The sequence below is a fragment of the Caretta caretta genome, chromosome 5, assembly GCF_965140235.1.
Source record: "Caretta caretta isolate rCarCar2 chromosome 5, rCarCar1.hap1, whole genome shotgun sequence".
Classification (NCBI taxonomy): Eukaryota; Metazoa; Chordata; order Testudines; family Cheloniidae; genus Caretta; species Caretta caretta.
The window spans coordinates 130,252,150-130,279,352 of NC_134210.1; the positions used below are offsets into that span (position 1 = coordinate 130,252,150).

The window sequence follows — 27,203 nt, forward strand, 5'->3', positions numbered from 1 at the left end:
CAATCTACTAGAATTCTTTGAGGGAGTCAACAAGCATGTGGACCAAGGGGATCTAGTGGATATAGTGTATTTAGATTTTCAGAAAGCCTTTGACAAGGTCCCTCACCAAAGGCTCTTACGCAAAGTAAGCTGCCATGAAATAAGAGGGAAGGTGCTGTCATGGATTGGTAACTGGTTAAAGGGTAGGAAATGTAGGTATAAATGGTCAGTTCTCGGAATGGAGAGAGGTAAATAGTGGTGTCCCCAGGAGTCTGTTCTAAGACCAGTCCTATTCAACATATTCATAAATGATCTGGAAAAAGGGGTAAACAGTGAGGTGGCAAAATTGCAGATGATACAAAATTACTAAAGATAGTTAAGACTCGGGCAGACTGCGAAGAGCTACAAAAGGATCTCTCAAAACTGGGCAACAAAATGGCAGATGAAATTTAATGTTGATAACTGCAAAGTAATGCAGATTGGAAAGCATAATTCCAACTATACATATAAAATGATGGGGTCTAAATTAGCTGTTACCACTCAAGAAAGAGATTGTGGAGTCATTATGCATAGTCTCTGAAAACATCCACTCAGTGTGCAGCGACAGTCAAAAAAGTGAACAGAATGCTGGGAATAATTAAGAAAGGGATAGAAAATAGGACAGAAAATATCATGTTACCTCTATATAAATCCATGGTATGCCCACATATTGAATACTGTGTGCAGATGTGTTCACCCCATCTCAAAAAAGATATATTGGAATTGGAAAAGGTTCAGAAAAGGGCAACAAAAATGATGAGTGGTATGGAACGGCTTCCCTATGACGAGAGATTAATAAGACTGGGATTTTTCAGCTTGGAAAAGAGACGGCTAAGGGGAGATATGATTGAGGTCTATAAAATCATGACTGGTGTAGAGAAAGTAGATAACGAAGTGTTGTTTACTACTTCTCATAACACAAGAACTAGGAGTCACCAAATGAAATTAATAGACAGCAGGTTTAAAACAAATAAAAGAAAGTATTTTTTCAAACAACGCATAGTCATCCTGTGGAACTCCTTGCGAGAGGATGTTTTGAGGGCCAAGACCATAACAGGGTTCAAAAAAGAACTAGATAAATTCATGGAGGATAGGTCCATCAATGGCTATTAGCCATGATGGGCAGGAATGATGTCCCTAGCCTCTGTTTGCCAGAAGCTGGGAATGAGCGACAGGGGATGCATCACTTGATGATTATCCTGTTCTGTTCATTCCCTCTGGGGCATCTGGCCCTGGCCACTGTTGGAAGACAGGGTACTGGGCTAGATGAACCTTTGATCTGACCCAGTAGGGCCATTCTATGTTCTTATAATGGAGAATAACAGTGCTTGGAGTTCTTTCTGATTGGTCACATGGGCTATGGGTGTGGGGAGAAGGGAAGAGAATTTTTCTTAAATTTAACACAATAGGGCATTACATTCGAAATTTGAGGTCATTTATTGGTAATGATTTTAGGAATATTGTGGTTCAGCTGGCTTGTGGCGTTTTGGAGGCAGGAGGGAGTGGAGAGGAGTGAGGACTTGGTGCACAGGTTCCCCCTGCCTCCCAAATGCGGCAAGCGAGCTGATTGCCCCGGGAAGGAGGGAGGAGCGAGGACTTGGTGCTCCTCCCTCCTGCCTCCAAAACGCCAAAGCCAGCTGATTTGCCACAGCAGGAGGTGGGGGTGGGGAGGAAGAGGTGTGCCGAGTCCTTTTGTCTGGCAAAAAAAATTTCCCTGGAACCTAACCCCCCTGCCCCCATTTACATTAATTCTTATGGGGAAATTGGATTCGCTTAACATAGTTTCACTTAGTCGGATTTTTCAGGAACAGAACTACAACGTTAAGTGAGGAGTTACTGTATGTACTACCTTTGGTTCCATATAAAGGATGAATGGATTATATTTTAATGTAACAGAGATAGTATTCTGACCTTTTTCTCTTTCTTGCGAGAATTCAATGTAAACCTTTTGGAACTCCAAAACTATGTTGACAGCATTACAAAAACATAAGGCATATGCAATGTCATATAAAAGGTGATAAAAACACAGTTACAAATTCTCAGTCTTAACGCATTAAAATAGTTTTGTGTGCTGAATAGTTGTAGTTTACCATCTGCCCTCTCCCTTTTTCTGATTTTCTTGGTTTTTGTCACAAGCTTCTCTCCAGTATATCTTTCACCTTTCTTGTTTGTCAGCCAAAGAGGGCCTTGAGAGACCCGTGCAAGCCTTTGTAGTCTCTATCAGGGAAGTGCATGGTCTATAGAGCACTATCACAATGGCCCCAAGGAGCAAGGAGGGCATTTCTGTGTAAATATTGTGACAGGGTCGGGCCAGATGGCTATAGGAGAGTAATGGAAGGCAGATATATTAGTCCCAGGCCAAGTAGGTCCCTTTTCCCTGGGTAAGGTAACAGGGAAGGTTCCAGAATAATCAGGAACCTTCTGGAGGCAATTAAGACAGGCTGATTAGAACACCTGCAGCCAATCAAGAAGCTGCTAGAATCAATTAAGGCAGGTTAATCAGGGCACCTAAGTTTTTAAAAAAGGAGCTCACTTCAGTTTGTGGTGTGCGTGTGAGGAACTGGGAGCAAGAGGCACTAGAAGCTGAGAGTGAGAACGCGGACTGTTGGAGGGCTGAGGTGTACAAGCATTATCAGACACCAGGAGGAAGGTCCTATGGTGAGGATAAAGAAGGTGTTGGAAGGAGGCCATGGGGAAGTAGCCCAGGGAGTTGTAGCTGTTGCACAGCTGTTCCAGGAGGCACTCCAGACAGCTGCATTCCACAGGGCCCTAGACTGGAACCCGGAGTAGAGGGTAGGCCCGTGTTCCCCCCCAAATCCTCCCAACTCCTGGTCAGACACAGGAGGAGTCAGCCTGGACTGTGAATTCAGAAAAACGGCCAAGCTGAGGGCTGCTGTGAAGCTCCAAGGCAAGCAAATCCGCCAATAAGCACAAGACCCACCAAGGTAGCACAGGAACTTTGTCACAATATATTGCTGGACTAGCCCTTAGCAAAACAAATTACCCATAATTAAAAGCTGCAAAGCTTACTATATATACCCTATAGAGTGTCTTTCAAAAATACATGAATCTTGTGTGATGTAGCTGTGAAAAAGGCTAATGCAATCCTGGGATGCATCAGGTGAGGTATTTCCAGTAGAGATAGGGAAGTAGTGTTACCATTATACAAGTCACTGATGAGACCTCATCTGGAATGAATAGTGTGTACAGTTCTGGCCTTCTACTAGGATGATCAGAGGAATGGAGAACCTAGCTTATGAAAGAAGACTTAAGGAGCTTGGCTTGTTTAGCCTAACAGAACAAAGGCTGCGGGGAGATATGATTGCTCTGTATAAATACATCAGAAGGGTAAACACCAGGAAGGAAGTGGAGTTATTTAAGTTAAGGGCCAGTGTTGGCACAAGAACAAATAAGTATAAACTGGCCACCAACAAGTGACGTCTTGAAATTAGATGAAGGTTTCTAAGCATCAGAGGAGTGAAGTTCTGGAACAGTCTTCCAAGGGTAGCTGTGGGGGTAAAAAACCTAACTAGTTTTGAGACTGAGCTTGATAAGTTTATGGAAGGAATGATATGATGAGGTTGCCAACAATTGCATGTGGTCCATCTGCTACTGTTATGAGCAAATATCTGCCACAGCCAGAGATGGGACACTAGAGGGGGAAGGCTCTGAGTTACTACAGTGAATTCTTTGCCAGATATCTTACTGGTGGTCTCACCAACATGCTCGGGGTCTAACAGGTCACCATATTTGGGGTCAGGAAGGAATTTTCCTCCAGGTCAGATTGGCAGAGAGTCTGGGGTTATTTTGCCTTTCTCTGCAGGTTGGGTTCTGGATCATTTTACTGGTTTGAACTAGAGTAAACAGTAAAAAGAAAAGGAGTACTTGTGGCACCTTAGAGACTAACCAATTTATTTGAGCATGAGCTTTCGTGAGCTACAGCTCACTTCATCGGATGCATACCGTGGAAACTGCAGCAGACTTTATATACACACAGAGAATATGAAACAATACCTCCTCCCACCCCACTGTCCTGCTGGTAATAGCTTATCTAAAGTGATCATCAGGTTGGGCCATTTCCAGCACAAATCCAGGTTTTCTCACCCTCCACCCCCCCCACACAAATTCACTCTCCTGCTGGTGATAGCCCATCCAAAGTGACAACTCTTTACACAATGTGCATGATAATCAAGTTGGGCCATTTCCTGCACAAATCCAGGTTCTCTCACCCCCTCACCCCCCTCCCAAAAACCACACACACAAACTCACTCTCCTGCTGGTAATAGCTCATCCAAACTGACCACTCTCCAAGTTTAAATCCAAGTTAAACCAGAACATCTGGGGGGGGCGGTAGGAAAAAACAAGGGGAAATAGGCTACCTTGCATAATGACTTAGCCACTCCCAGTCTCTATTTAAGCCTAAATTAATAGTATCCAATTTGCAAATGAATTCCAATTCAACAGTCTCTCGCTGGAGTCTAGATATGAAGTTTTTTTGTTTTAAGATAGCGACCTTCATGTCTGTGATTGCGTGACCAGAGAGATTGAAGTGTTCTCCGACTGGTTTATGAATGTTATAATTCTTGACATCTGATTTGTGTCCATTTATTCTTTTACGTAGAGACTGTCCAGTTTGACCAATGTAAATGGCAGAGGGGCATTGCTGGCACATGATGGCATATATCACATTGGTGGATGTGCAGGTGAACGAGCCTCTGAGAGTGTGGCTGATGTTATTAGGCCCTGTGATGGTGTCCCCTGAATAGATATGTGGGCACAATTGGCAACGGGCTTTGTTGCAAGGATAAGTTCCTGGGTTAGTGGTTCTGTTGTGTGGTATGTGGTTGTTGGTGAGTATTTGCTTCAGGTTGGGGGGCTGTCTGTAGGCAAGGACTGGCCTGTCTCCCAAGATTTGTGAGAGTGTTGGGTCATCCTTTAGGATAGGTTGTAGATCCTTAATAATGCGTTGGAGGGGTTTTAGTTGGGGGCTGAAGGTGACGGCTAGTGGCGTTCTGTTATTTTCTTTGTTAGGCCTGTCCTGTAGTAGGTGACTTCTGGGAACTCTTCTGGCTCTATCAATCTGTTTCTTTACTTCCACAGGTGGGTATTGTAGTTGTAAGAAAGCTTGACAGAGATCTTGTAGGTGTTTGTCTCTGTCTGAGGGGTTGGAGCAAATGCGGTTGTATCGCAGAGCTTGGCTGTAGACGATGGATCGTGTGGTGTGGTCAGGGTGAAAGCTGGAGGCATGCAGGTAGGAATAGCGGTCAGAAGGTTTCCGGTATAGGGTGGTGTTTATGTGACCATTGTTTATTAGCACTTCTGTAACTTGAAGTCTTTAAATCATGATTTGAGGACTTCAGTAACTCAGCCAGAGGTTAGGGGTCTATTACAGGAGTGGGTGGGTGTGGTTCTGTGGCCTCTGATGAGCAGGAGGTCAGACTAGATAAATCATGATGGTCCCTTCTGGCCTTAAAGTCTATGAGTAAGTCAGCTACATGCCTTAATGGCAGAGACCCTGCATACTCAGTTTTTCAGACACAGAGTGTGGTCATTCTTTAAGTAGACTCTGAGCCTCACCTCCTACCGATGTGGCTTGTGAATCACCTGAGTGGAATACATGTCTGCAACCACCTGAAGAAGAAAAGACTTACTCATCTGTATGGTAAGTTATTCTTCGAGATGTGAGTGCAGATGTGTATTCCACTCAGGTGTGCGCACACCTGCTGCACTGAAGCTGAAGAACTTTGCCTAGCAGTACCTGTGGGGCGGTGCTCATGGTCTCTGACTTTTAGCCTCTCCTTAGGTTATTTAAGGGCAGCATCAGCCTTTGCACGGAACATCGAGAGTTAAGACTGTTGCAGAGGGGACAGAGGTTGGGTTATGGAATATGTCTGCACCCACATCTCGAAGAACAGTTACTGTACAGGCAGGTAACTGTCTTACTGCATACACGTGCACAGGGTCTCTGCCATTAAGGCATGTAGCTGCCAGTGTACATACTATCTTAGGGGTTGCCACAGCAGTCCATATGACCTCAGCAACATTTCCCAGGCTCTTGAGATCTGAAAAAAGGATACTGGGGAAGAGACACGGTAAGATTACATCAAGTAAATGTACTTGCTTCTCCTGGTGCTCCAGCATCACCCTTCTTCGCCGCCCTTCCCTGCAAAGAGCAGTACCTCCCCTGGGAGCCTCTCCAAGCTGGATGGGGAGCTGACTGGGTCACATGGAAGGACCAAGAGGGAATGTTTTTCTTTCAGCCTAGCCTGGCTGACTCCCATCTGTATAGCTGAAATAGCTGTCTTGTGTTTCCTTGTAGAATTCAAAGAAAAGCAGGTAATAAGGAAAGAAAGCACGACAAAATTTAAGAAAGAACTCCAACTCCCGTGATACGATGTGGAGCTCATGCTAATATAGCCTAGGTCCGGTGTCAGTCTGCCAGAGGCCAGCAGTCTTTCCCCATAGCATTTCAAAATGTGAGGACTTTGAAATGTTGATGTGTGGCAGGGTGCAGCCACTGGTTCTCACAGTGTATGTGTGATTCTGGCCTGTGCAGTCAAAGTCATGGCATTTGGAACAAATAAAAAACATATGGAGATAGACATCAACTGCTGGTTTCCTGCTTGGCTTTTGGGTTCAGTTCCAGCTGTCTACTTTCCTATTTAAAAAAACAAAAAACTTAGATCCCAGTACTGGAAACTTCATATCTCCCCATTTACCATCAGGGTAGATGAGGTCAGATGAAGTACTCTATCTAATGTGATTTAGGTTTTTCTATAGTGTCTGAGTGCCAGCACTCCGTATGTTTCAATATCTGGCAATGGGCAGGGTATTCAGTATATAGCACTTGACTATGGAATGCACTCAACCTGCTGGTCTAAAAGAGAGAACTTCTTCTGTGCATCTTTAGGGCATGATGCAAGGCCCATGTCTGTCTTGTTTTCTATTTATTGTATTGTTTTACCATAACACTAGGATTCATAGTCATGGATCAGGACCCCCATTGTGCTAATAGGTTTGGTTTGTTTCAGTGATTGTTCTTTTGCTATTGGAGGAAAACTTGTGTGCTACATTATGTCCTTAGATGTGATGGCTTTAGGGAACATTTTGTACACCTTATACATCTAAAATTAAATAAAATGGATATATATATGCAGAGTTATAATTTAAAAAGAGATGCTTGTGAAGTACGGTAACAATCCTTGTTGCCTTATATTAGAGAAACTAGAATGCTATAGTAGAAGTGATGGTGAATTTTGCACGTGTATATAAATTTTGGTTTTAAATCATTAGAATTTTTTTTATATCATATGAAACTTTGTTTTATCCAGTTAAAACAGACCAACTAACATATGATGAGACATGATTACTTTTAAACATGCATGCTTGAATATAAAACCTCATTAACAAAATCGTTTTTCTAAAAATACTAAAATATTTGACCACATCTCTTAGAAAGCTAGTAACAGATGTCAGTGCAATGATTAATTTGGAAATTCACTACAGTTGCTGGAGCTATGTTCAATGTATTTTAGCAGTAATTATAGATTTATTTTTTTCCTTTCTTTTACAGTTCTGAACACAAAGCTGTACTGTCCCTTCTGGCAGCTGTCTCCTTAGTTATGCTCTTCATTCTGGTTCAGAGGAGATGCTCCCTGGTTTCGAAAATAGCGATGGCACTTGGGCTCTTGGGAGTCTACAGTTACCGGGTAGCCATTGGAAATGTTGTATTTCCATGGCAACAAGACAGCAAAGATATCTCAAAGTGAGTTCATCAGCAGATATGTATATCAACTTCTAGAACAGTTTTAACACTTTGGATACTGAAAAAATAGCACTGTTATCTCTGTTAGAATCAGGCTGTTATGAGCAAAGGGATGGTTCTCTTAGGATGTGCCCTAACAAGTTTTTCGTGTTATGGCTTTAAATAATATATGGGTACAATAAAGTGGTATGTTCCTGTACCATATCTCAAATTGGAAACCTGTCAAAGGCTGACACACATACACTGACTACCTTGAGGCATAGCTTATTGATCTAGCCAGTTACCATTTTTTTCCATTTCCATTATTGAATCTGGCTTATAAAGATTACTACCTTTGCTGTTTTATTTACTATTATGTTGATTTGCTACATTAAGTACAGAACAATACCAACCTGACTTATTTATAACAATGAAATGGTTTACTATTTGACTACAAGGCTAAAAATACATTTAGGAAACAGTTTCCCTGTGCCTTTCTGTTTCTTACAGCTGAGAGTTGTGCTCCATAGCCTTTCAAGATGTAATAGATTTCTGCCTTTGGGGTCTAAAGCTTGGAGCATTATACAGACTGAGAACTTTCAAAGCTAAGAGTTTTGAGTCTCCTTTCCCACCATACCTGTCAGCAGGTGATATGTTTACCATGTGAGATGAAACAACCCAATGATGCTTCTAATTCATGAGGGCTTTTTTTCTCATACTGAGCATTAGTTGCTTTCGGAGTGCAGGAAAGCAGCTTTGATTCTTTTATAACCTATCTGATATTTTTCAGTTTTTGTTGTGATATAGTTGGACCTGCAGCGTCAACATGTTCTAAAGGGAGCATCAGAATTGTGGGAAAGCTTCAGGATGCATTCCTGTAGTCTTTTGGGGGAAATTCTAGAAAGATGATTGGCTTGTGGCTAGAATAAATTGTTCAGAGATCACTTAGAATTTGACCTGAGTCTGGGTAGCTTGGTTGAGGATTGGGGATCAGAGGTCACACCCTCTGTAAGAAGTGGAGATTGGGAGTTACCTTGGAAAGCAGCCTAGGAAAAGATTTTTAGACTAACTAAGGCCAGCTGTACCAGTGGTGCATATATTTCTTTTATATGTAGTAGAGATATTTGAAGATACCTTAATACTAATTAAGGAAGTAAGTTATTTGATCTTCTGCATACAAAAATTTCCATTGACCTTGACTTGGACTACAGAATCTGACTACGTGCTTGAATGTGTTTGTCTGGAAATACATCTGATTGCTAAATATGATTTTTGGTTTTTGTTGGACTACAATTCCTTAGGGTAGAATGCATTTCCTTCAGTGAGAGGAAAAATACTGTAGTGTGGAACAGAATGTTAACTGCATCAGCTGAACTGCAAATTAAAAGAATAGTTACAGTAATAAGTGGAGTTCTTAAATTTACAAAGTGAGCAAAGGTTTCACTGACCGCTGATTTACACTATAGTCAGCGTCTTAATTGCAATTAGAATTGACTAAGAAAACATAGGGCTTTTATACTCAGCTTAATTTTAAATGTGAATATGGTGATTTGCTTAAACTGCTATGTCAGACCTTTCATTTATAGCTTTGATTATGCAGTGGCTTAAAAGTTCTTTAGATTAATAAAACCAGACTTCACGATCAGTTACAGTCGTGGCTGACTGTATCTCACATTTAAGAGTGAGACTTGCATGTTAACATTAAATGACTGTTTAGATGTAGAAATGGCACAAGGCTTTTTAAATTGGAGAATTTTAGTGCTTTTTCTAAATGGGAGCAGGTACACTACAAGCTTTGGTGCACACCTCTGCCAATACACCTTAACCTTGTCTTTACACCATCCTTAGCGTTACGTATCAGGGCTTCCCTGTTACTTGCGTTGACAGGACATCCACTTTAAAACTGCCTACTACCTTTACCTTTTAAGATAAAAATACTGCCATGGAGACTGAAGTGTAGAATACATACATTATGGGGGAGGGATAGTTCAGTGGTTTGAGCATTGGCCTGCTAAACCCAGGGTTGAGAGCTCAATCCTTGAGGGGGCCATTTAGGGATCTGGGGCAAAAATTGGGGCTTGGTCCTGCTTTGAGCATGGGGTTGGACTAGATGACCTCCTGAGGTCACTTCCAACCCTGATATTCTATGATTCTATGGGCTGCAGTAATGCAGGTCTTTCTACCTTGCCTTGCAAATGTGCCTGAACTCTGACACAATCTGGTAGAAATATCTGGAAAGGCAACATGGTCCAATGCTGGACTGCAAATCAGGAAATCTGTGTTTTTTATTTGTAACTCTTTATTTGCTATATGATCTTAGCAAGTTATGCTTTTCCTAATTTTGTAACTTGACCATAATGTGAGAAATGTTGTGTATTAGGTTACATATAAAAACTACATTAAAAGAATGTTAAGGTTGCAACGTCAAGTACCTAAAAGGTGGGAAAGTCAAAAAAAAATTTCTGTGTAACCTTCATTTAGCCCCATTATATGTATACATTGCCAACAGCCTGTACTTTATGATCACTTATTATTTTTACATCAGGACTCCCTGCCTCATTCAGTGCACAAAATGAATGGTGTTCACTGAATGGGTAGTTGTTGAATATTTCTCTTTACTTGTGCCTTATTTACTACGCACCATCCAAACCCTGAATTCCATACAGAATTATTTCCTCATGGGATTTTCTCAGGAACTCCTCACCATAGCTGCTGAGTGCTACACAAACATTAATGAATGGATTCAGAGGATCCCTTGTAAGATGATGATATTCACATTTTACAGATGAGGAACTAAGATGCATAGAGGTTAAAGCCAATATTGAAAATTGGGCCCTAGTGGATGCTCTTGACAGATATGTTACTACTTTTATAGCACATACATTAATAACATAGCTTCCATTTGACAGGTTTCAGAGGAACAGCCGTGTTAGTCTGTATTTGCAAAAAGAAAAGGAGTACTTGTGGCACCTTAGAGACTAACCAATTTATTTGAGTATGAGCTTTCGTGAGCTACAGCTCACCATTGACTTCAGTTGCACTGAGTGCCCAGTGTGTCTGCAAATGAAGCCCCAAGTATCCCAAGTTTCTCAAGCTGAGCACTAAGAAAGTGAGAAACAGAGTGTCCACTTGTGAAAAGTTTGATGTGTGACTTGCCCAGCATCAGTTAGAAGCTTGGTGGCAGAGACATGACTAGAACTCAGATCTTCAGGGTGTCAATGTATTTCCGTAACCAAGAGGTCATCCTTTCAGTTCCTGCAGTCCCCTACATTACAGGCAGTCCTCGACTTTACGATGTTCGAGTTACGATGAACGGCACTTACAACGCTTCTACATTGACACCCTGATTCGATTTATGACTATAGGTTTCAAGTTTACAATGCTCGGTCCTGCAATGGAGTAGATTGCAGTTCTGAGTTCCAACTTACAAATGCAATCGTAAGGAACCAATTGTGTCGTAAGTCTGAGGACTGCCTGTATTTACCTCACACCTCCCAGTTTCTGCGACAAATGACACAGGACCCTCCACACAAAAGCTTCATCCACTGTACAGCCTTTGAATATGCTAAATGAAGCAGAGGTCCTGTGAGAAATGTCTGATATGCAGTTAGGGACTGTATCATTGTAGTGAAGCAAGGACTCACGAGCGAAGCGCCTCCTGCTAGTTGTCTGGGAATTAGCTCTCCAGCATATGGAGCACCTCCTTCTGCTGGTGGCTCGCCTGCCTCAGGCCCCCGTGTCCCTCCCAGACTCCGGTGCCCCTTTACCTCGGGGTTCTGTCCTCTACAGTATGCCCACTCTCTGGGTCTCCCCTCCCAGGGGAACCCCCGACCCTCTATCCCCACCTTGCCTCAATGGCTACTGCCAGTCATCATCCAGCTCCCTTTCTCTGGGGCAGATTTGCAGTCTGTAATGGCCACTCATCATCACCTGTTGCCTTTGCCTATTCCCAGGCTGGATCTCTGCAGCCCCAGTACCTCTGTAGGCCTTCAACAAGGCCTGCAGCCTGGGGTTTTACCAGGCTGAAGCTCCCCAGCTTCCTTGCCCTATTCCCCAGCACTGCTCCAGTTCAGGTTCCTTCCTCTGAGGCAGCTAGCCCTTCTCCCTCCAGGGCTGGAGAGAGACTCCTCCAACTTCTGGCCCACAGCCCTCTTATAAGGGCCAGCTGGGCCCTGATTGAGCTGGCCACACCTGTGCTTTTCACCACTCAAGTGCTTTCACTCCTTTTCCCAGCTGCAGCTCTCTCCAGTGCTGCTTTTAACCCCCTGCCTACTGGAGTGGGGCAGGCGCCCCACTACAGTCATGTACATGCACAAGGGGGCTGAATTAGGATTGCACAGGAAACATTAATTCTGGCATTTCCTAACTTTTAAGTGCTTGATTTTGCAATTCTAATATTATTTGAACATAGCTTTTTGTGTGTAATTTCTTCATTTTTAAAAAGCAAACTTTAAAAAAAAAACCCACTATTTGGAACCATATTAAGCCCACACGTGGTTTGTCAACAGGGTAGGAACCTTTAGATCTGCAGCCCAGACCTCTGCTATTTGAGGTAATGGGATAATTGGTACCAAGAATAGGCTCTTAACCTCTCTATAGGCCAGTCACTAAAGAGAGACACATTTTGCCAGTGAGTTTCAGACATTGGTTGATAGCAGAAGAATTTTGACTCAGGACTCTAGGCTTCAATTCCATGGTATAGAAAGGAATGTCCTCAAGTGATTTCAGACCCTTCTGCCTCTTGTCCCCTAGCATGTCACTGTGTCCTTGCTGCTTGTCATTCATCTGCATTCCAGTCAGGCTGATTCTTTCTTCTCCAATGTAGCCTGGGCACCACCAAGGGGGAGCATTGAAGGTATAGGAGAGACTGTCCCTGCCCTGTTCTAGTACCTAACACTAAAGCATCCCCAGCAACTGCTCCTCCTGGATGCTGTTTATCTTTTTCAGCCCCTTGAACATGAGCTGTGTGGGGATTGAGCATGCTCAGTGTGGTTGGCATGGAGCTATGTGGGAATTGAGCATTCTCAGTACAAATGGAATCTTTGGAGAAATTTGCTGCCAAACTTTCTCTGTTGAACATGGATAAATGACAGTTGTCTGAAATTTAACATTCAGAGAAGTTTGAATAGATTTTCACAGGGACGACAAAAGGCAACCCTCTGATAGAAGTACCACCACCTTCCTGAATTTCAGCCCGGCTTCCCAGTATGGAAATGCTAGAGCTCCTCAATGGAATGTTAGGAGAATGTTTTCACATTGGCAAAAAATATTTCTCTAACCTAATCCTTGAAAATCCTTAGCTGAGCTGTTTGCTCAGAGAAAAAAAAATTAGCCAAAGGCACAGACTAGGATGGAAATTTGGCAGAGTTGTAAACCATTGAAAAGAGTCTTAAAAATTAAGTGTTATGCAACCTTACTTAGTTAAAGCCATTGCTGCCATTTTTTCCTATAATAGAAATATTTTTGGAAGCTATTTAAGAAATCCCACAGTTAATACTTGCTTACATGAAGAAAAGTAGAATTCATATATAGCTTCTGACATGCACTACTTACAACATATTTGACTCTGGAGGCAGTAATGGTCTTATCTCACTTCTTGTGTGATCAGTAGAAGACAAATAGCTCTATTAAAAACAGCAGCAACAAAAGCTTTCACTTTCTGCCTTTGTACATTTCAAATATCCTACTGGATAGCAGAGGTGGCCCCAATGTGTCCAGGCGTGGATCAGAGCTAGTCTCCTCTATGCTTGACTGCAAAGTGGCAGGTGCCTCATTTGATGACAGTTATTACAAGAGAGGGAAGAATAAAAAGCCCAGTAGCTTTCTCCTGCTCTTGGACTCTCTGCGGGAAAAAAATTCACTCTTAATTAGAGTGGGGAAGGAACCCTGACAATAATTATGAAAGGTTTTTTTATAATACTGGACACGGTGTGTTCAGATGTTTGTAAGTACCTGGTTAAATTCATGATTTGTGCTAAAATTGCCTCATTGCCCTGCCTATTGCTTGATTTGACTTGATTAATGTGATATTGCCATCTTGAATGTTTGCTCTTAAGTTGGTGCTTCTGTGATGTTGAATTACATATGCTCCTTGATCTAGTTGTACATAGTACTTTGTATTAGATTTTCGCTTCTAATTAAGAGTGAAATTCTTTCCCGCAGAGAGTACAAGGGCAGGAGAAATTCTTTTACTTCAGACGTCATATTTTCCAGTAAATTTTCAGTTGGTCACTTTTTAAAAGACTTTTTGAACTGGACATTTACATGAAACATGTATTGCACAGTAATGGTTGGTTTTCTTACTGAGACTATTCAACCCAGCTGATGTTTGTATAAGTTCTTCCAACTTGAAAAAATATTTGAAAATTGTGTCCAAAAGATGCAATTCCTTGCCTTAAAAAGGGTGCTGTCAATTTGAAAAGACCATTTGCTTCCAGGGTGGATAAAAATCAATGTTTTAAAAAAATCAAAATAAAAAATCAGATTTTTTGATAGTTTTTTCCCCTCAAAAAGTATTTTATCTAAAGACCGTTTTAATTAAGATAAATTATAGCTCAAAGAGATCTCATCATGGAATATTGACAGGTTTCAGAGGAACAGCCGTGTTAGTCTGTATTCGCAAAAAGAAAAGGAGCACTTGTGGCACCTTAGAGACTAACCAATTTATTTGAGCATGAGCTTTCGTGAGCTACAGCTCACTTCATCAGATCAAGTGATGAAGTGATGAAGTGAGCTGTAGCTCACGAAAGCTCATGCTCAAATAAATTGGTTAGTCTCTAAGGTGCCACAAGTACTCCTTTTCATCATGGAATAGGGATTATAAATTCTAATTCTATAGTATAAGAGCATATATTCATGTAATGTTTAAGAAAAGTTTTGTAAATGAGTTCCAATAGTTCATGGATTAGGGTCCCAATTTTATGGGGTACCCGGGGCTTCTGTATAGATTATTTAGGTTAATCTTTTTATCTACCCAATGGCACTCAGTGCTCAGTCTAGAAGATACCCTCAGACATGCTTAGTTTTTCAGTTCTCAAACTGTGGATTTGTCTCTCCAGAGATACCATGCTTGTTAACAGCAAAAATGTTTTTAAATAAATAAATTAATATATAGAGGTGAGAAATAACAGACCTCGACCCTATTCTCCCTCTGCAAATTTGTGTACACAGAGTCAATCCCGTACCTCTCTCTAAAAGTGCAAAGTTCCAAAAAGTTCAATGAATAGAAGATTGTTGGGGGCAGAATAGATCTGGACTAGGAGAAGAAGTCTGGAGATAAATGTGAGAAGGAGGGACAGGCAGTAGAAACAAAAGTGAAACTGTTTGAGCAGCATATTCCAGAAGTCTTCAGGTCTTTCTGAGTGTAGCCTTCATTGATTTGAGATCTACCATATCATTCACTAGAAGGGAAAACCTATAATGGCAGCAGGCCATAAGAGACCCAGTTTGGGAACATTTTAATGACATTCCTCTACCTGTGGGTAAGATAGGCATGCGTGCAAAATGCAAACAGTGGAACAAAGAAATGCAAGACCTGGTTGTGTGAATGAAACAACATCATGAGAAGTATTCCTTCTCAGGAGGAAGCTGCCCTGAAGATGATGAAAGGAACATCACTTTAAAAATGTAGAGTATGTACCTTCTAAAAATGAAACCTACATCTATCTCTGAGTTGTGAAGAATATGCATTAAGGTTATAACAACCAACAAGAATGCACTTTTATGTAGAAATCCATGATTAAATCGAGTCTTCCTGACTAGTAATTTAAATCAAATCCACTCTTTCTTCTCCAACTTTGTGCGCTATTTGAACTCAGGTCAGTCCAAAACACTTTCCTTCAAATCCTTTAAGACACTCTGCCATGATGCCTGCAGATCCCTGCCAGGTGGTGAGCTATGTTGTGAAGACAGCTTTCTTGTACAAATACATGCACATATTGTTAATTTACCTTTCCCTGACTGTTGCATTTTGTCATTAAACTAAATTTTAAATTCTGAGGCAAGGACTGTATATTTACTATAGAAGCAAGGGAGAGAAAAAGCCCTTAAAAGCGAAAGATATTTTCAGCTGAATTTTTGGGGGGTGGAGGAGAGAAGCGGGGAGAACTCATTTCCAAAAATAGAAATTGTCAGTAGGGTATATATCATGATCACATGGAAAATCTCTGTGGGCAACATTGTTTAATAGCTACTGGCTAATTGCTTTGCAGACCAGAAAAAATCAATGCACGGAAGTTCTAACTTTCATATGAACTGGACGTTAAGTGGAAAACACTTAAATACTGTACACCAATGTGCAAGCAAACACTAGCTTGTAGTGTTAGGTTTCATTTGCGTCTCCACCTTTAAAAAAATTGCTTTGAAGGCTTAATGGTGGGTGTGGGGTTTTTTTGTCTTTATATGTTGGAAGTCCTCATTATTAGTGTCAGGTTTCTTCAGCCTTTATTGGCTTGATAGAATCACAAATTATTAATGTTGGTGCTACTGAAAAGAACTGGAGCCCCAGATAATCTCCCCAATTTCCCCCATCCCCTTTTCATTTCTAGTCTCTTTCTCTGATATGAAAATGTAGTTTTTTGGTCAAGGTTGCCTATTGGAGCAAAAATTGGGGATTGGTCCTACTTTGAGCAGGGGGTTGGACTAGATGACCACCTGTGGTCCCTTCCAACCGTGATATTCTATGATTCTATTATTCTATTTGGGATGCTAATGTAAATTGGTTTCACAAAGAGTTGAAACATACGCATTTGAAAGGGAAAAGTTTTGCTTTGACTTTTTCCAGGAGATTCTGGCTAAGCTTGTTTCTTGTGAATACTTGCCTGGTTGAAATCAGGTTTGTCCAAAGTTGGGTTATGTGATCCAGACTACCACATCTTGAGCACCTGAGAGCTTCTGAATCAGTTTACTTTAAGATCTGAATTGATTCTGGTATCTATAGAGCAGGGCATGTTCACTCTCCACTCAGAACGTATAAGTAATTAATTGTGGCAATGGAGAAATTCTATTGTATTTGGTTGCCTAAAAATATTATTTTTTGGCATTTTTCATTTATTTGTATTATATAGCACCTAGGAGTCCTGTTTATGGACTAGGACCCCATTGTACTATTGGGTGGCTCAGTAGTCCACAGTGAATGCTGACTTTGGTCCAGTTTGACCAATGAACAGAGACGCACCAATTAATTTTTAGTGTACATCTAGATACCTTCTCTTCCTCCCAGTTCTGCTTTGCCTTGTCTCATGCTCTCTTCTTCTTGAACAGCCGTTCTCAAAATTCTGGAGCCCAGTGATCACTTCAGGTTGTTTCAAAAACTTTTGCTCCCCTCTCAAATGCTTGATATTGTGGCTGTGATGGTACCTGAAAATGGAGAATAAAGATCAATTTATGGGTGTACTAAAATAGCAGTTGTAGAAAGTGGTTAGCATACATTCCCTAAAATACTGGTTTTGCTTGAGAAGCTGTGAAATGTGGTGTGTTCTGATATTCTAAAACAGAAAATTGGTTAAATATTTTTAGTACTACCAACGGTAAAGCCAAGAGACTGGCTTCAATCCTAAAGGAGAATGTTGATAAATTGGAGAGGGTTCAGAGAAGAACCCCAAGAATAATTAAAGGATTGGAAAACATGCCTTATCGTGATAGACTTAAGGAGCTTAATTTAGCTTAATGAAGAGAAGGTTAATGGGTGACTTGATTACAATCTGCAAGTACCAACACGGGGAGCAAATATTTAATAATGGGCTTTTCAATCTATCGGAGAAAAGTATAACATGATCTAATGGCTGGAAGTTGAAGCTAGACAAATTGAAAGCATAAATTTTTAACAGTGAGAGTAATTAACCACTGGAACAACTTACCAAGGCTCATGGTGGATTCTCCATCATTGACCCATCTTTAAATCAAGATTGGATGTTTTTCCAAAAGATATACTCTAGGAATCATTTTGGGGAAGTTCATCATGAGCCTGAATAACATTTGGGCTTCCATCTACTTTGTTGATTCCGATGTCCTGTTGGATATCTTTTTTTTTTTAAATACCTCATGCCTCCTTCCCCTGGACACACTCACATGTCTGGTGACCATATTTGACTGAATCCTGACCCCCATCCATGTCTGGCTGTCTGGAAAACCATAACTGGAGTTCCAGTTGATAACATAGCTGTTTGCATCAATACCGCATTAATACACTTTTCATTGTTTCCAGTATGGGAATGAGGTTAATCACATGGTTACACATACTAAAAAAACTCCCCAAAATTAGATTTGGTTTGTTCTTTTGTGGTTAGCTTATTATAAATTGCTAAATTATATAACTCTAGGTTAAGCACTTACTCTTGGCCAAAGTGTTAGGCCTTCTGCTAACTGTCTGCTGCTTAAGATAATGATACTTAAACTAACAGACTTTACTAGGCCTCAACTTATTGCAAAGCCTATCTCAAATATTAATTTTTTGTTATTCTATTACTATTACAGCTCTAACTTCTATATTACTATCTTAAAGCATGTTAATATGCCTTAGCATCAAAAAATCATAGATCATAGAATATCAGGGTTGGAAGGGACCTCAGGAGGTCATCTAGTCCAACCCCCTGTTCAAAGCAGGACCAATCCCCAATGAAATCATCCCAGCCAGGGCTTTGTCAAGCCTGACCTTAAAAACTTCTAAGGAAGGAGATTCTACCACCTCCGTAGGTAACGCATTCCAGTGTTTCACCACCCTCCTAGTGAAAAAGTTTTTCCTAATATCCAACCTAAACCTCCCCCACTGCAACTTGAGACCATTACTCCTTCTCCTGTCCTCTTCTACCACTGAGAATAGTCTAGAACCATCCTCTTTGGAACCACCTCTCAGGTAGTTGAAAGCAGCTATCAAATCCCCCCTCATTCTTCTCTTCTGCAGACTAAACAATCCCAGTTCCCTCAGCCTCTCCTCATAACTCATGTGTTCCAGACCCCTAATCATTTTTGTTGCCCTTCGCTGGACTCTCTCCAATTTATCCACATCCTTCTTGTAGTGTGGGGCCCAAAACTGGACACAGTACTCCAGATGAGGCCTCACCAATGTCGAATAGAGGGGAACGATCACATCCCTTGATCTGCTGTCTATGTCCCTATTTATACATCCCAAAATGCCATTGGCCTTCTTGGCAACAAGGGCACACTGCTGACTCATATGCAGCTTCTCGTCCACTGTCACCCCTAGGTCCTTTTCTGCAGAACTGCTGCCTAGCCATTCGATCCCTAGTCGGTAGCTGTGCATTGGGTTCTTCTGTCCTAAGTGCAGGACCCTGCACTTATCCTTATTGAACCTCATCAGATTTCTTTTGGCCCGATCCTCCAATTTGTTTAGGTCCCTCTGTATCCTATTCCTGCCCTCCAGCATATCTACCACTCCTCCCAGTTTAGTATCATCCGCAAATTTGCTGAGAGTGCAATCCACACCATCCTCCAGATCATTTATGAAGATATTGAACAAAACCAGCCCCAGGACCGACCCCTGGGGTACTCCACTTGGCACCGGCTGCCAACTAGACATGGAGCCATGGATCACTACCCGTTGAGCCCGACAATCTAGCCAACTTTCTACCCACCTTATAGTGCATTCATCCAGCCCATACTTCTTTAACTTGCTGACAAGAATACTGTGGGAGACTGTGTCAAAAGCTTTGCTAAAGTCAAGAAACAATACATCCACTGCTTTCCCTTCATCCACAGAACCAGTAATCTCATCATAGAAGGCGATTAGATTAGTCAGGCATGACCTTCCTTTGGTGAATCCATGCTGACTGTTCCTGATCACTTTCCTCTCATGTAAGTGCTTCAGGATTGATTCTTTGAGGACCTGCTCCATGATTTTTCCGGGGACTGAGGTGAGGCTGACTGGCCTGTAGTTCCCAGGATCCTCCTTCTTCCCTTTTTTAAAGATTGGCACTACATTAGCCTTTTTCCAGTCATCTGGGACTTCCCCCGTTCGCCACGAGTTTTCAAAGATAATGGCCAATTTCTCTGCAATCACAGCCGCCAATTCCTTTAGCACTCTTGAATGCAACTCGTCCGGCCCCATGGACTTGTGCATGTCCAGCTTTTCTAAATAGTCCCTAACCACCTCTTTCTCCACAGAGGGCTGGCCATCTCTTCCCCATGTTGTGATGCCCAGCGCAGCAGTCTGGGAGCTGACCTTGTTAGTGAAGACAGAGGCAAAAAAAGCATTGAGTACATTAGCTTTTTCCACATCCTCTGTCACTAGGTTGCCTCCCTCCTTCATTAAGGGGCCCACACTTTCCTTGGCTTCCTTCTTGTTGCCAACATACCTGAAGAAACCCTTCTTGTTACTCTTGACATCTCTCGCTAGCTGCAGCTCCAGGTGCGATTTGGCCCTCCTGATTTTATTCCTACATGCCCGAGCAATATTTTTATACTCTTCCCTGGTCATATGTCCAACCTTCCACTTCTTGTAAGCTTCTTTTTTATGTTTAAGATCCGCTAGGATTTCACCGTTAAGCCAAGCTTGTCGCCTGCCATATTTACTATTCTTTCGACACATCGGGATGGTTTGTCCCTGTAACCTCAACAGGGATTCCCTGAAATACAGCCAGCTCTCCTGGACTCTTGATATGATATACAATTTAATATTGCTCCCTAAAATCAGGTCAGGGGTTACAGGTCAGCAACATTTATTCATAAACTGTTTGATTTTGAAAGTGAAACTGGTTGTTTCTTAATTCTTTTCCTTTTCTACAATTTATCCTCTTCATTTGTACCCACCAGTATCCCGTCCTCAACAGCAGATAGTATTGTATGCGTCAAAGTATGGTACAAGAAACCTATGTCAGAAAGTTGCATAAAAACCTGACCAGAGACGCATCCTAGCCTCATTTTAGTGGTTTTCTTGTGCCTTGAAACATTAAAATTGATAAGATGTGCCACTTTGTGACTAAGAATTTCAGAACTTGATCTTAAACAACCATTTTTGAAAATCTTAACCACTGTTTACACATGTACTTTCAGTAAGGTATCATATGCAGAAATTTATATGCAAGCAGAAGTGAATTGGAACAATAGTACTGGGGGGGGGGAAAGAAAAATATAAAGACATTACATGTAAAAAACCCCAAAAACCCAAATTCTGTTAATGGAATGTGAAGATTGAGAAATTAAATACGCAAGTTAATATTCATAAAACGGTAAGCCATATTGCTGCTTTTGTATATATTCAAGGTTGATTATACATTTAACTGAATGAAATGATCTAATTACATTGTCAAAAGTATAACCTAGTCAAGTTCCCGTTGTATGAACTTTTAACTTTTCAGTTTCCTAAATCTGGTGTGCTTAAAATCTCAAGCTTAATGTTAACCTTTCTTCACCTGCTATTAATTTGCAGTTTGCATATTACCAGAGTTTACGGTGATGTAGTACTATGCATCCAATGATTCTAGTCAGGTGTATACTATTTAAAATTGGGGGATTATTGTGAAAAGTCCATTCATGCCCACTGTGTTGGATTTTCTAAGAGAACTGTAGATCGTGGATCTCTGGCTGAAATAAAAACGTTTGAGTAATATTTTGATATAGCCTTAAATGCCTGTGATTTGAAAAAACTGACACAAATCAAATAATTAGTTGTTGAAAGAAACTTCCTAAATCTAAAAAGTTCTTGAATTTTAAATTTCAAGATAAAATTCATATGTTAAACTGACAAGCCATCTGGATGTTAGTAAGTTTAGGAGCTATCCTTCCCCATATGTACCAGGATTGATACTTGACAGGAGTAACAAATCATTGCAGTGACTTTAGCTGACTTAACAATTAAAAAAAACTAATGTGTTCGTTGCCAAAGCTGTTTCATTGGGGTAGCACAGTTTAAATTTGAAATATTTTTAACACTATTCTATTTGAAATACACTTTATGACACACTTGGTCAGTGATCACACTTGAATTTTGATGCATTTCTCAGAATCATCTTTGTCTCATACTTTTTTTGACTTGTGAAAATAGATACTAACAAATTATCTTTCTGGTTTTCCTTTTTAGGGGAATTATTGAAGCTCGTTTTGTTTATGTCTTTGTTCTTGGCATAATCTTCACTGGAACCAAAGATTTACTCAAATCACAGGTTATATCTGCAGACTGCAAGACCAAGAGTATTGGTTTATGGGAAGTATATAGCGGATTGGTTCTGCTAGCAGCCCTGCTATTTAGACCCCATAACCTGCCAGTTTTGGTGTTTTGCCTACTGATTCAAATGATAATGACAAGATGTATCTGGAAGCCACTAAAATTTGATGCAGCTCAAATTACTATTATGCATTATTGGTTTGGCCAAGCCTTCTTCTATTTTCAGGTAAGCTGATAATACAGCATCAATGAAAATAATGTGTGTAGGTATTCTACCATGTGTTGTGTTAAATTGCACCATAGGGCCTGATCCTGCAAAGACTCAAGTCAGTGGAACTACTCATGCAGAGTGAGGCCCCTAGGTTTCAGTTAACTTTATTCTCCACCAACCTATGCTATTTAGTGTGGAATAACATTTGCACGTACATACAAAAAATAAATAAATAGTGCTAACATGCATATATATATATATATATATATATATATATATATATATATATATAAAAATGTACAGTGTTCTTGGCAAGAACATGAACTAAGCTAATATAAAATTGCAGTCAATTTATAACTTCTGGTCTAGTTTAGTCTGTCTCTAAAGGCTACTACTAATAAAATATAATATGGTAAAATCTATCCTGGCACATATGGGGAAGGATAGCTTCTTAAAATAGTGATACAACTTTCAGAATGTTTTATTCGTAATATTATAGCATCAACTAATTTCTTGAAGGAATAGAGCTTCAGAAATAAAGTATATACAAAAGGAAATATGTAAAGTTCATTTGTGGAGCAGGAGGTATTAATAGTGGTAGTTTCAGTGGGCAATGGGAAGACTCAAGGGCTAAGTGGACTAATTTAAAAATTTTAAAAGCTTTTGAAAAACTTCTATGGTCCATGTTAATTAAGGTATTTAATAAATAATTTGAGATGGTGTTTTGCCAAATTCTCAGAAGTGCTTTGATTTCCTGCCATAGTATAAATATTTACTGCCACTGTTTTTTTCAAATGGGGAAAAGATCAGGTAACTCCAGTAAATAACTTTATTGTGGACTGTAATATTGGCAAAAACAGTGGCATGTAAAATCATGTTCATTCACCCTGCTTGGATCATGCTGGTTTGTATAAAAATATTCCACTTTAATATGGAGTCCCAGGACTCCTAGGTGCTACTGCAATACAAATAATTAATTTAAGAATGTTAACAGACATGATTAATATTTAAAATAGCAACAGACAAATCTAGTTCTGTCACTGACTTGAGACATACAAAGCCTCTGAACTGGAACTGTATGAAACTTTGATGTAGTTTAGGTGAGATTAAAACTATTGTGAATGTAAATTGTTGAGAATCTGAAGAAAGGCCAAATTCTGCTACCTTACTTCCTGCGGAGCCTCATTGACATCAATGAGTAGAACTGCCCTACTGTGAGTAAGGGTGGCAAATATAACTCTCAGGGTAATATTGGGGATATAGAATATAAGGATACATTATTTATGGACATTGATTTGGGAGAGTGACATTTTTCCCTCTTTTTCCTTTTTGTGCTGGTCCCAGGCTACCTCAACCAGCATTTCCATCCTTGTGGAAGGGAGATGTGGATTGGATTGACTTCCTTCTAAATGAGAGAGACATTGTGGGTGGTTAGTCATAAGGAATTTCTGTGGCTTTTTCTCCTGCTATATGGGAATATATTCTATATGAGGTGTGAGGGTTGCTGGCCAGGCTTTTCATCAGGGAAATTATCAGGGACACTTTCTTAACTTTTATATATGGTATTTTTATTGTAAAATTGGAGAAATAGTTATATTTAGAGGAAAGATATTAATTTGCCAGTGGCTGGATCAGTATAATTGAGGGCTTTTATTGAGATGAAGATGCGAAAGCCAGCTTACTTTGACTCCTGTTGCTTTTTTGCTTTAATTGCTACATTGTGTTACAAGATGAAGGGAAAAAAAATCAAGCTTATTAACCAACTGTAACAAATTTAATACAGTTAAATCAGCATCTTTTTTGTGTGTCACGTTGTTACTGTAAGTCAGTAGCTTATGAACCTCAATGAATTTTTCAACAAACCTTGCCTGATTATCATTATTTTCCTGAGCCTCAAGCCATCCGCTCCTTCCAATGGATCATTAATTCCCTGGAAGTGCCCTGTGGTTTTATCATTGCTGTTTAATTCAGAGCATGCAGTGACAACAGAAGTAAAGATTACTTTAGTCTTCATTAATTATAGAGTCCTAAAAAATGTAGACCATTGTCTTCATACTAAAAGAAAAGGAGGACTTGTGGCACCTTAGAGACTAACAAATTTATCTGAGCATAGGCTTTCGTGAGCTACAGCTCACGGATGCTTTCAGTGGAAAATACAGTGGGGAAATTTATATACACAGAGAACATGAAACAATGGGTGTTAAGAATACACACTGTAACGAGATTGATCAGGTAAGGTGAGCCTATTACCAGCAGGAGAGCGGGGGGGGGGACGGGACGGGACACCTTTTTTAGTGATGATCAAGGTGGGCCATTTCCAGCAGTTGACAAGAACGTCTGAGGAACAGTGTGTGTGTGTGTGGGGGGGATAAACGTGGGGAAATAGTTTTACTTTGTGTAATGACCCATCCACTCCCAGTCTTTATTCAAGCCTAAGTTAATTGTATCCAGTTTACAAATTAATTCCAATTCAGCAGTCTCTCGTTGGAGTCTGTTTTTGAAGTTTTTTTTGTTGAAGAATTGCCACTTTTAGGTCTGTAATCGAGTGACCAAAGAGATTGAAGTGTTCTCCGACTGGTTTTTGAATGTTATAATTCTTGACATCTGATTTGTGTCCATTTGTTCTTTTACGTAGAGACTGTCCAGTTTGGCCAACATACATGGCAGAGGGGCATTGCTGGCACATGATGGCTTATATCACATTGGTAGATGTGCAGGTGAACGAGCCTCTGATAGTGTGGCTGATGTGATTAGGCCCTATGATGGTGTCCCCTGAACAGATATGTGGACACAGTTGGCAACGGGCTTTGTTGCAAGGATAGGTTTCTGGGTTAGTGGTTCTGTTGTGTGGTGTGTGGTTGCTGGTGAGTATTTGCTTCAAGTTGGGGGGCTGTCTGTAAGCAAGGACTGGCCTGTCTCCAAAGATCTGAGAGAGTGACGGGTCATCCTTCAGGATAGGTTGTAGACCCTTGATGATGCGTTGGAGAGGTTTTAGTTGGGGGCTGAAGGTGATGGCTAGTGGCGTTCTGTTATTTTCTTTGTTGAGCCTGTCCTGTAGTAGGTAACTTTTGGGTACTCCTCTTGGTCTGTCAATCTGTTTCTTCACTTCCGCAGGTGGGTACTGTAGTTGTAAGAACGCTTGATAGAGATCTTGTAGGTGTTTGTCTGTCTGAGGGTTGGAGCAAATGCGGTTGTATCGTAGAGCTTGGCTGTAGACAATGGATCATGTGGTGTGGTCTGGCTGAAACCTGTCTTCATGCTGAAACCTGATGTTTACAAGCAGTGACAGCTTAAAGTAAATAATGTGTTTTAAAAAGTCTCCAAATCCAGTTAATAAGTTGAGGTTTCAGTTAGTATTCCATGGTCGGCTTCATAACTAAGAAAATAGCAATTGAAAATATGCGGAGAAGTTCATATTAGTAAAACTTTATTCAAAAGAACTTACAATGTAAAATTGTCAGGAATGGATGACCATTGGCAGATGAGGCTTCCATTTGATTGCATTGGTCAGACTTGTCGTCTTTAACTGTCTTTTGAAACAATGTGCCTGTAAGAGGGAGGAAGGAAATTGTAGGCTAAAACCTTGAATATTGTTCTTGCCTTTCTTCTTTTATTTCATATTAAATGTAATGATTGGATTCAAATAATTATTTAAAATAACTCTTGATTTTTCTTGCACAACCTGCTTGTACACCTATTTATTCTGCATGATACTCTAGTTATTAAAGAGATGCATGAGTTTAAGGCCAGGTCATGAGGAAAAGCAATCAGAACACTAAGCTTCTGTGTCATTAAACTAGTGTTAAAGCAGATTGGAAACTCGTTAGTCTGACATAGCACTTCCTTATTGTCGGTGTCACAAAATGTCGCCAAGGCAATGCAACTAATAGCTTCCAGATAGTGAGAGGTGCTTCTGACCATATGAAATTTCATGTTTTGAGCAAAATAAGTGCTGTTTTCAGAGGCATATGGTTGCCTCCCGTCCTTCAGACTTTTGAACATAAAGGAGTTATTCTCCACAGCATATATGCTATATTAAGGTAGCATTTAGCTACCTACCATTTAGCTACTTACCTAGCAAAGGTTGCATTTGCCAAAGATTTGTTTTTATTCTTGCTTGTGAGAAAAGCTTCATGCTTCAAGGGTTGTTTGTGTTCCTCATTTATGTGCTAACGTAGAACCTCTTTCTCATAAGTTTCTTTAGTTAAATTCAGAATACTGATTTAGGGCTCAAAGACTTATTAAGCCTTTAAAGCTACGTGTTAATTAAACTCTTTGATGTGTACTGTTTCATTCTGCCTTTCAGACATCTAAGTGATATCTTTGTTTTATTTTCAGGGAAACTCAAATAGTATTGCTACAGTGGATATTTCAGCTGGTTTTGTGGGATTAGACAACTATGTGGAAATACCAGCAATTTTTCTTACTGGATTTGCAACGTACGCAGGACCTTTGCTTTGGGCCATTCACTTGCTGTGCTACTTGAGCTCCGAAGTTAGCAGGTAATTGTACTAAAAGCTGATAAAATTAAAAGGAATGGTTCTCACAGATACAGAAAAGCATCCACATAATGTAAACAGGAGCTCATATGCCTTTCCCCCCTTAACTTTAGCCCTTTGTTGCTCTTCCTGCCCTTTTTATAGTTCAGTACTCTTACTAACTCCCTTATTTCTCACCCTATTTTTATTCCCATGTTTTAAAAAAAATCCTGGATCTGGCACAGGTTTGTTAATCATCTCCATGTTTATATGTATGATGTTCTATCCCCATCCCCTTCCTTTCACCTGTCACTTAAATTGTGAGCTGTCTGGAGCAGAGATTCCCTCTCCATCTGTATCAGTCCATACAGTGCCCAGCACAGTGGGGTACAACCGCTTTTGTGTCAGTGTAGTACTGTGAGGGAGACGAGTAAGACAAGACAAAGCTCCTGTAATTTTTTTACTTCGGTTTCAGGTTCAAAATTTGAGGTTTTAGGAATATTTTGAAAACCTTACACTTGGCAATGTACAGTATTCATGCAGATGGGTATCAGTCTTCTAATGATTTTCCAAAGGGAGAATGGCTTTTACAGCATGTTTTTAGAATGCTTTTATAACAAAGATGAAAGCTAA

The 27,203-nt window shown here is 40.4% G+C and overlaps 1 protein-coding gene across 3 annotated transcripts in view; it reads left to right on the forward strand.

The window, feature by feature from the left end:
• Positions 1–27,203, forward strand: part of PIGG (phosphatidylinositol glycan anchor biosynthesis class G (EMM blood group)) — a 178,308-nt gene that overhangs the window by 78,880 nt on the left and 72,225 nt on the right. For all 3 annotated transcript variants that reach the window (XM_075128893.1, XM_048851464.2, XM_075128894.1), the window contains exons 10-12: positions 7,592–7,783; positions 21,798–22,107; positions 26,431–26,594. In XM_075128893.1, the coding sequence (XP_074984994.1) occupies positions 7,592–7,783; positions 21,798–22,107; positions 26,431–26,594 (666 nt within the window). The remainder of the gene's footprint in view (positions 1–7,591; positions 7,784–21,797; positions 22,108–26,430; positions 26,595–27,203) is intronic.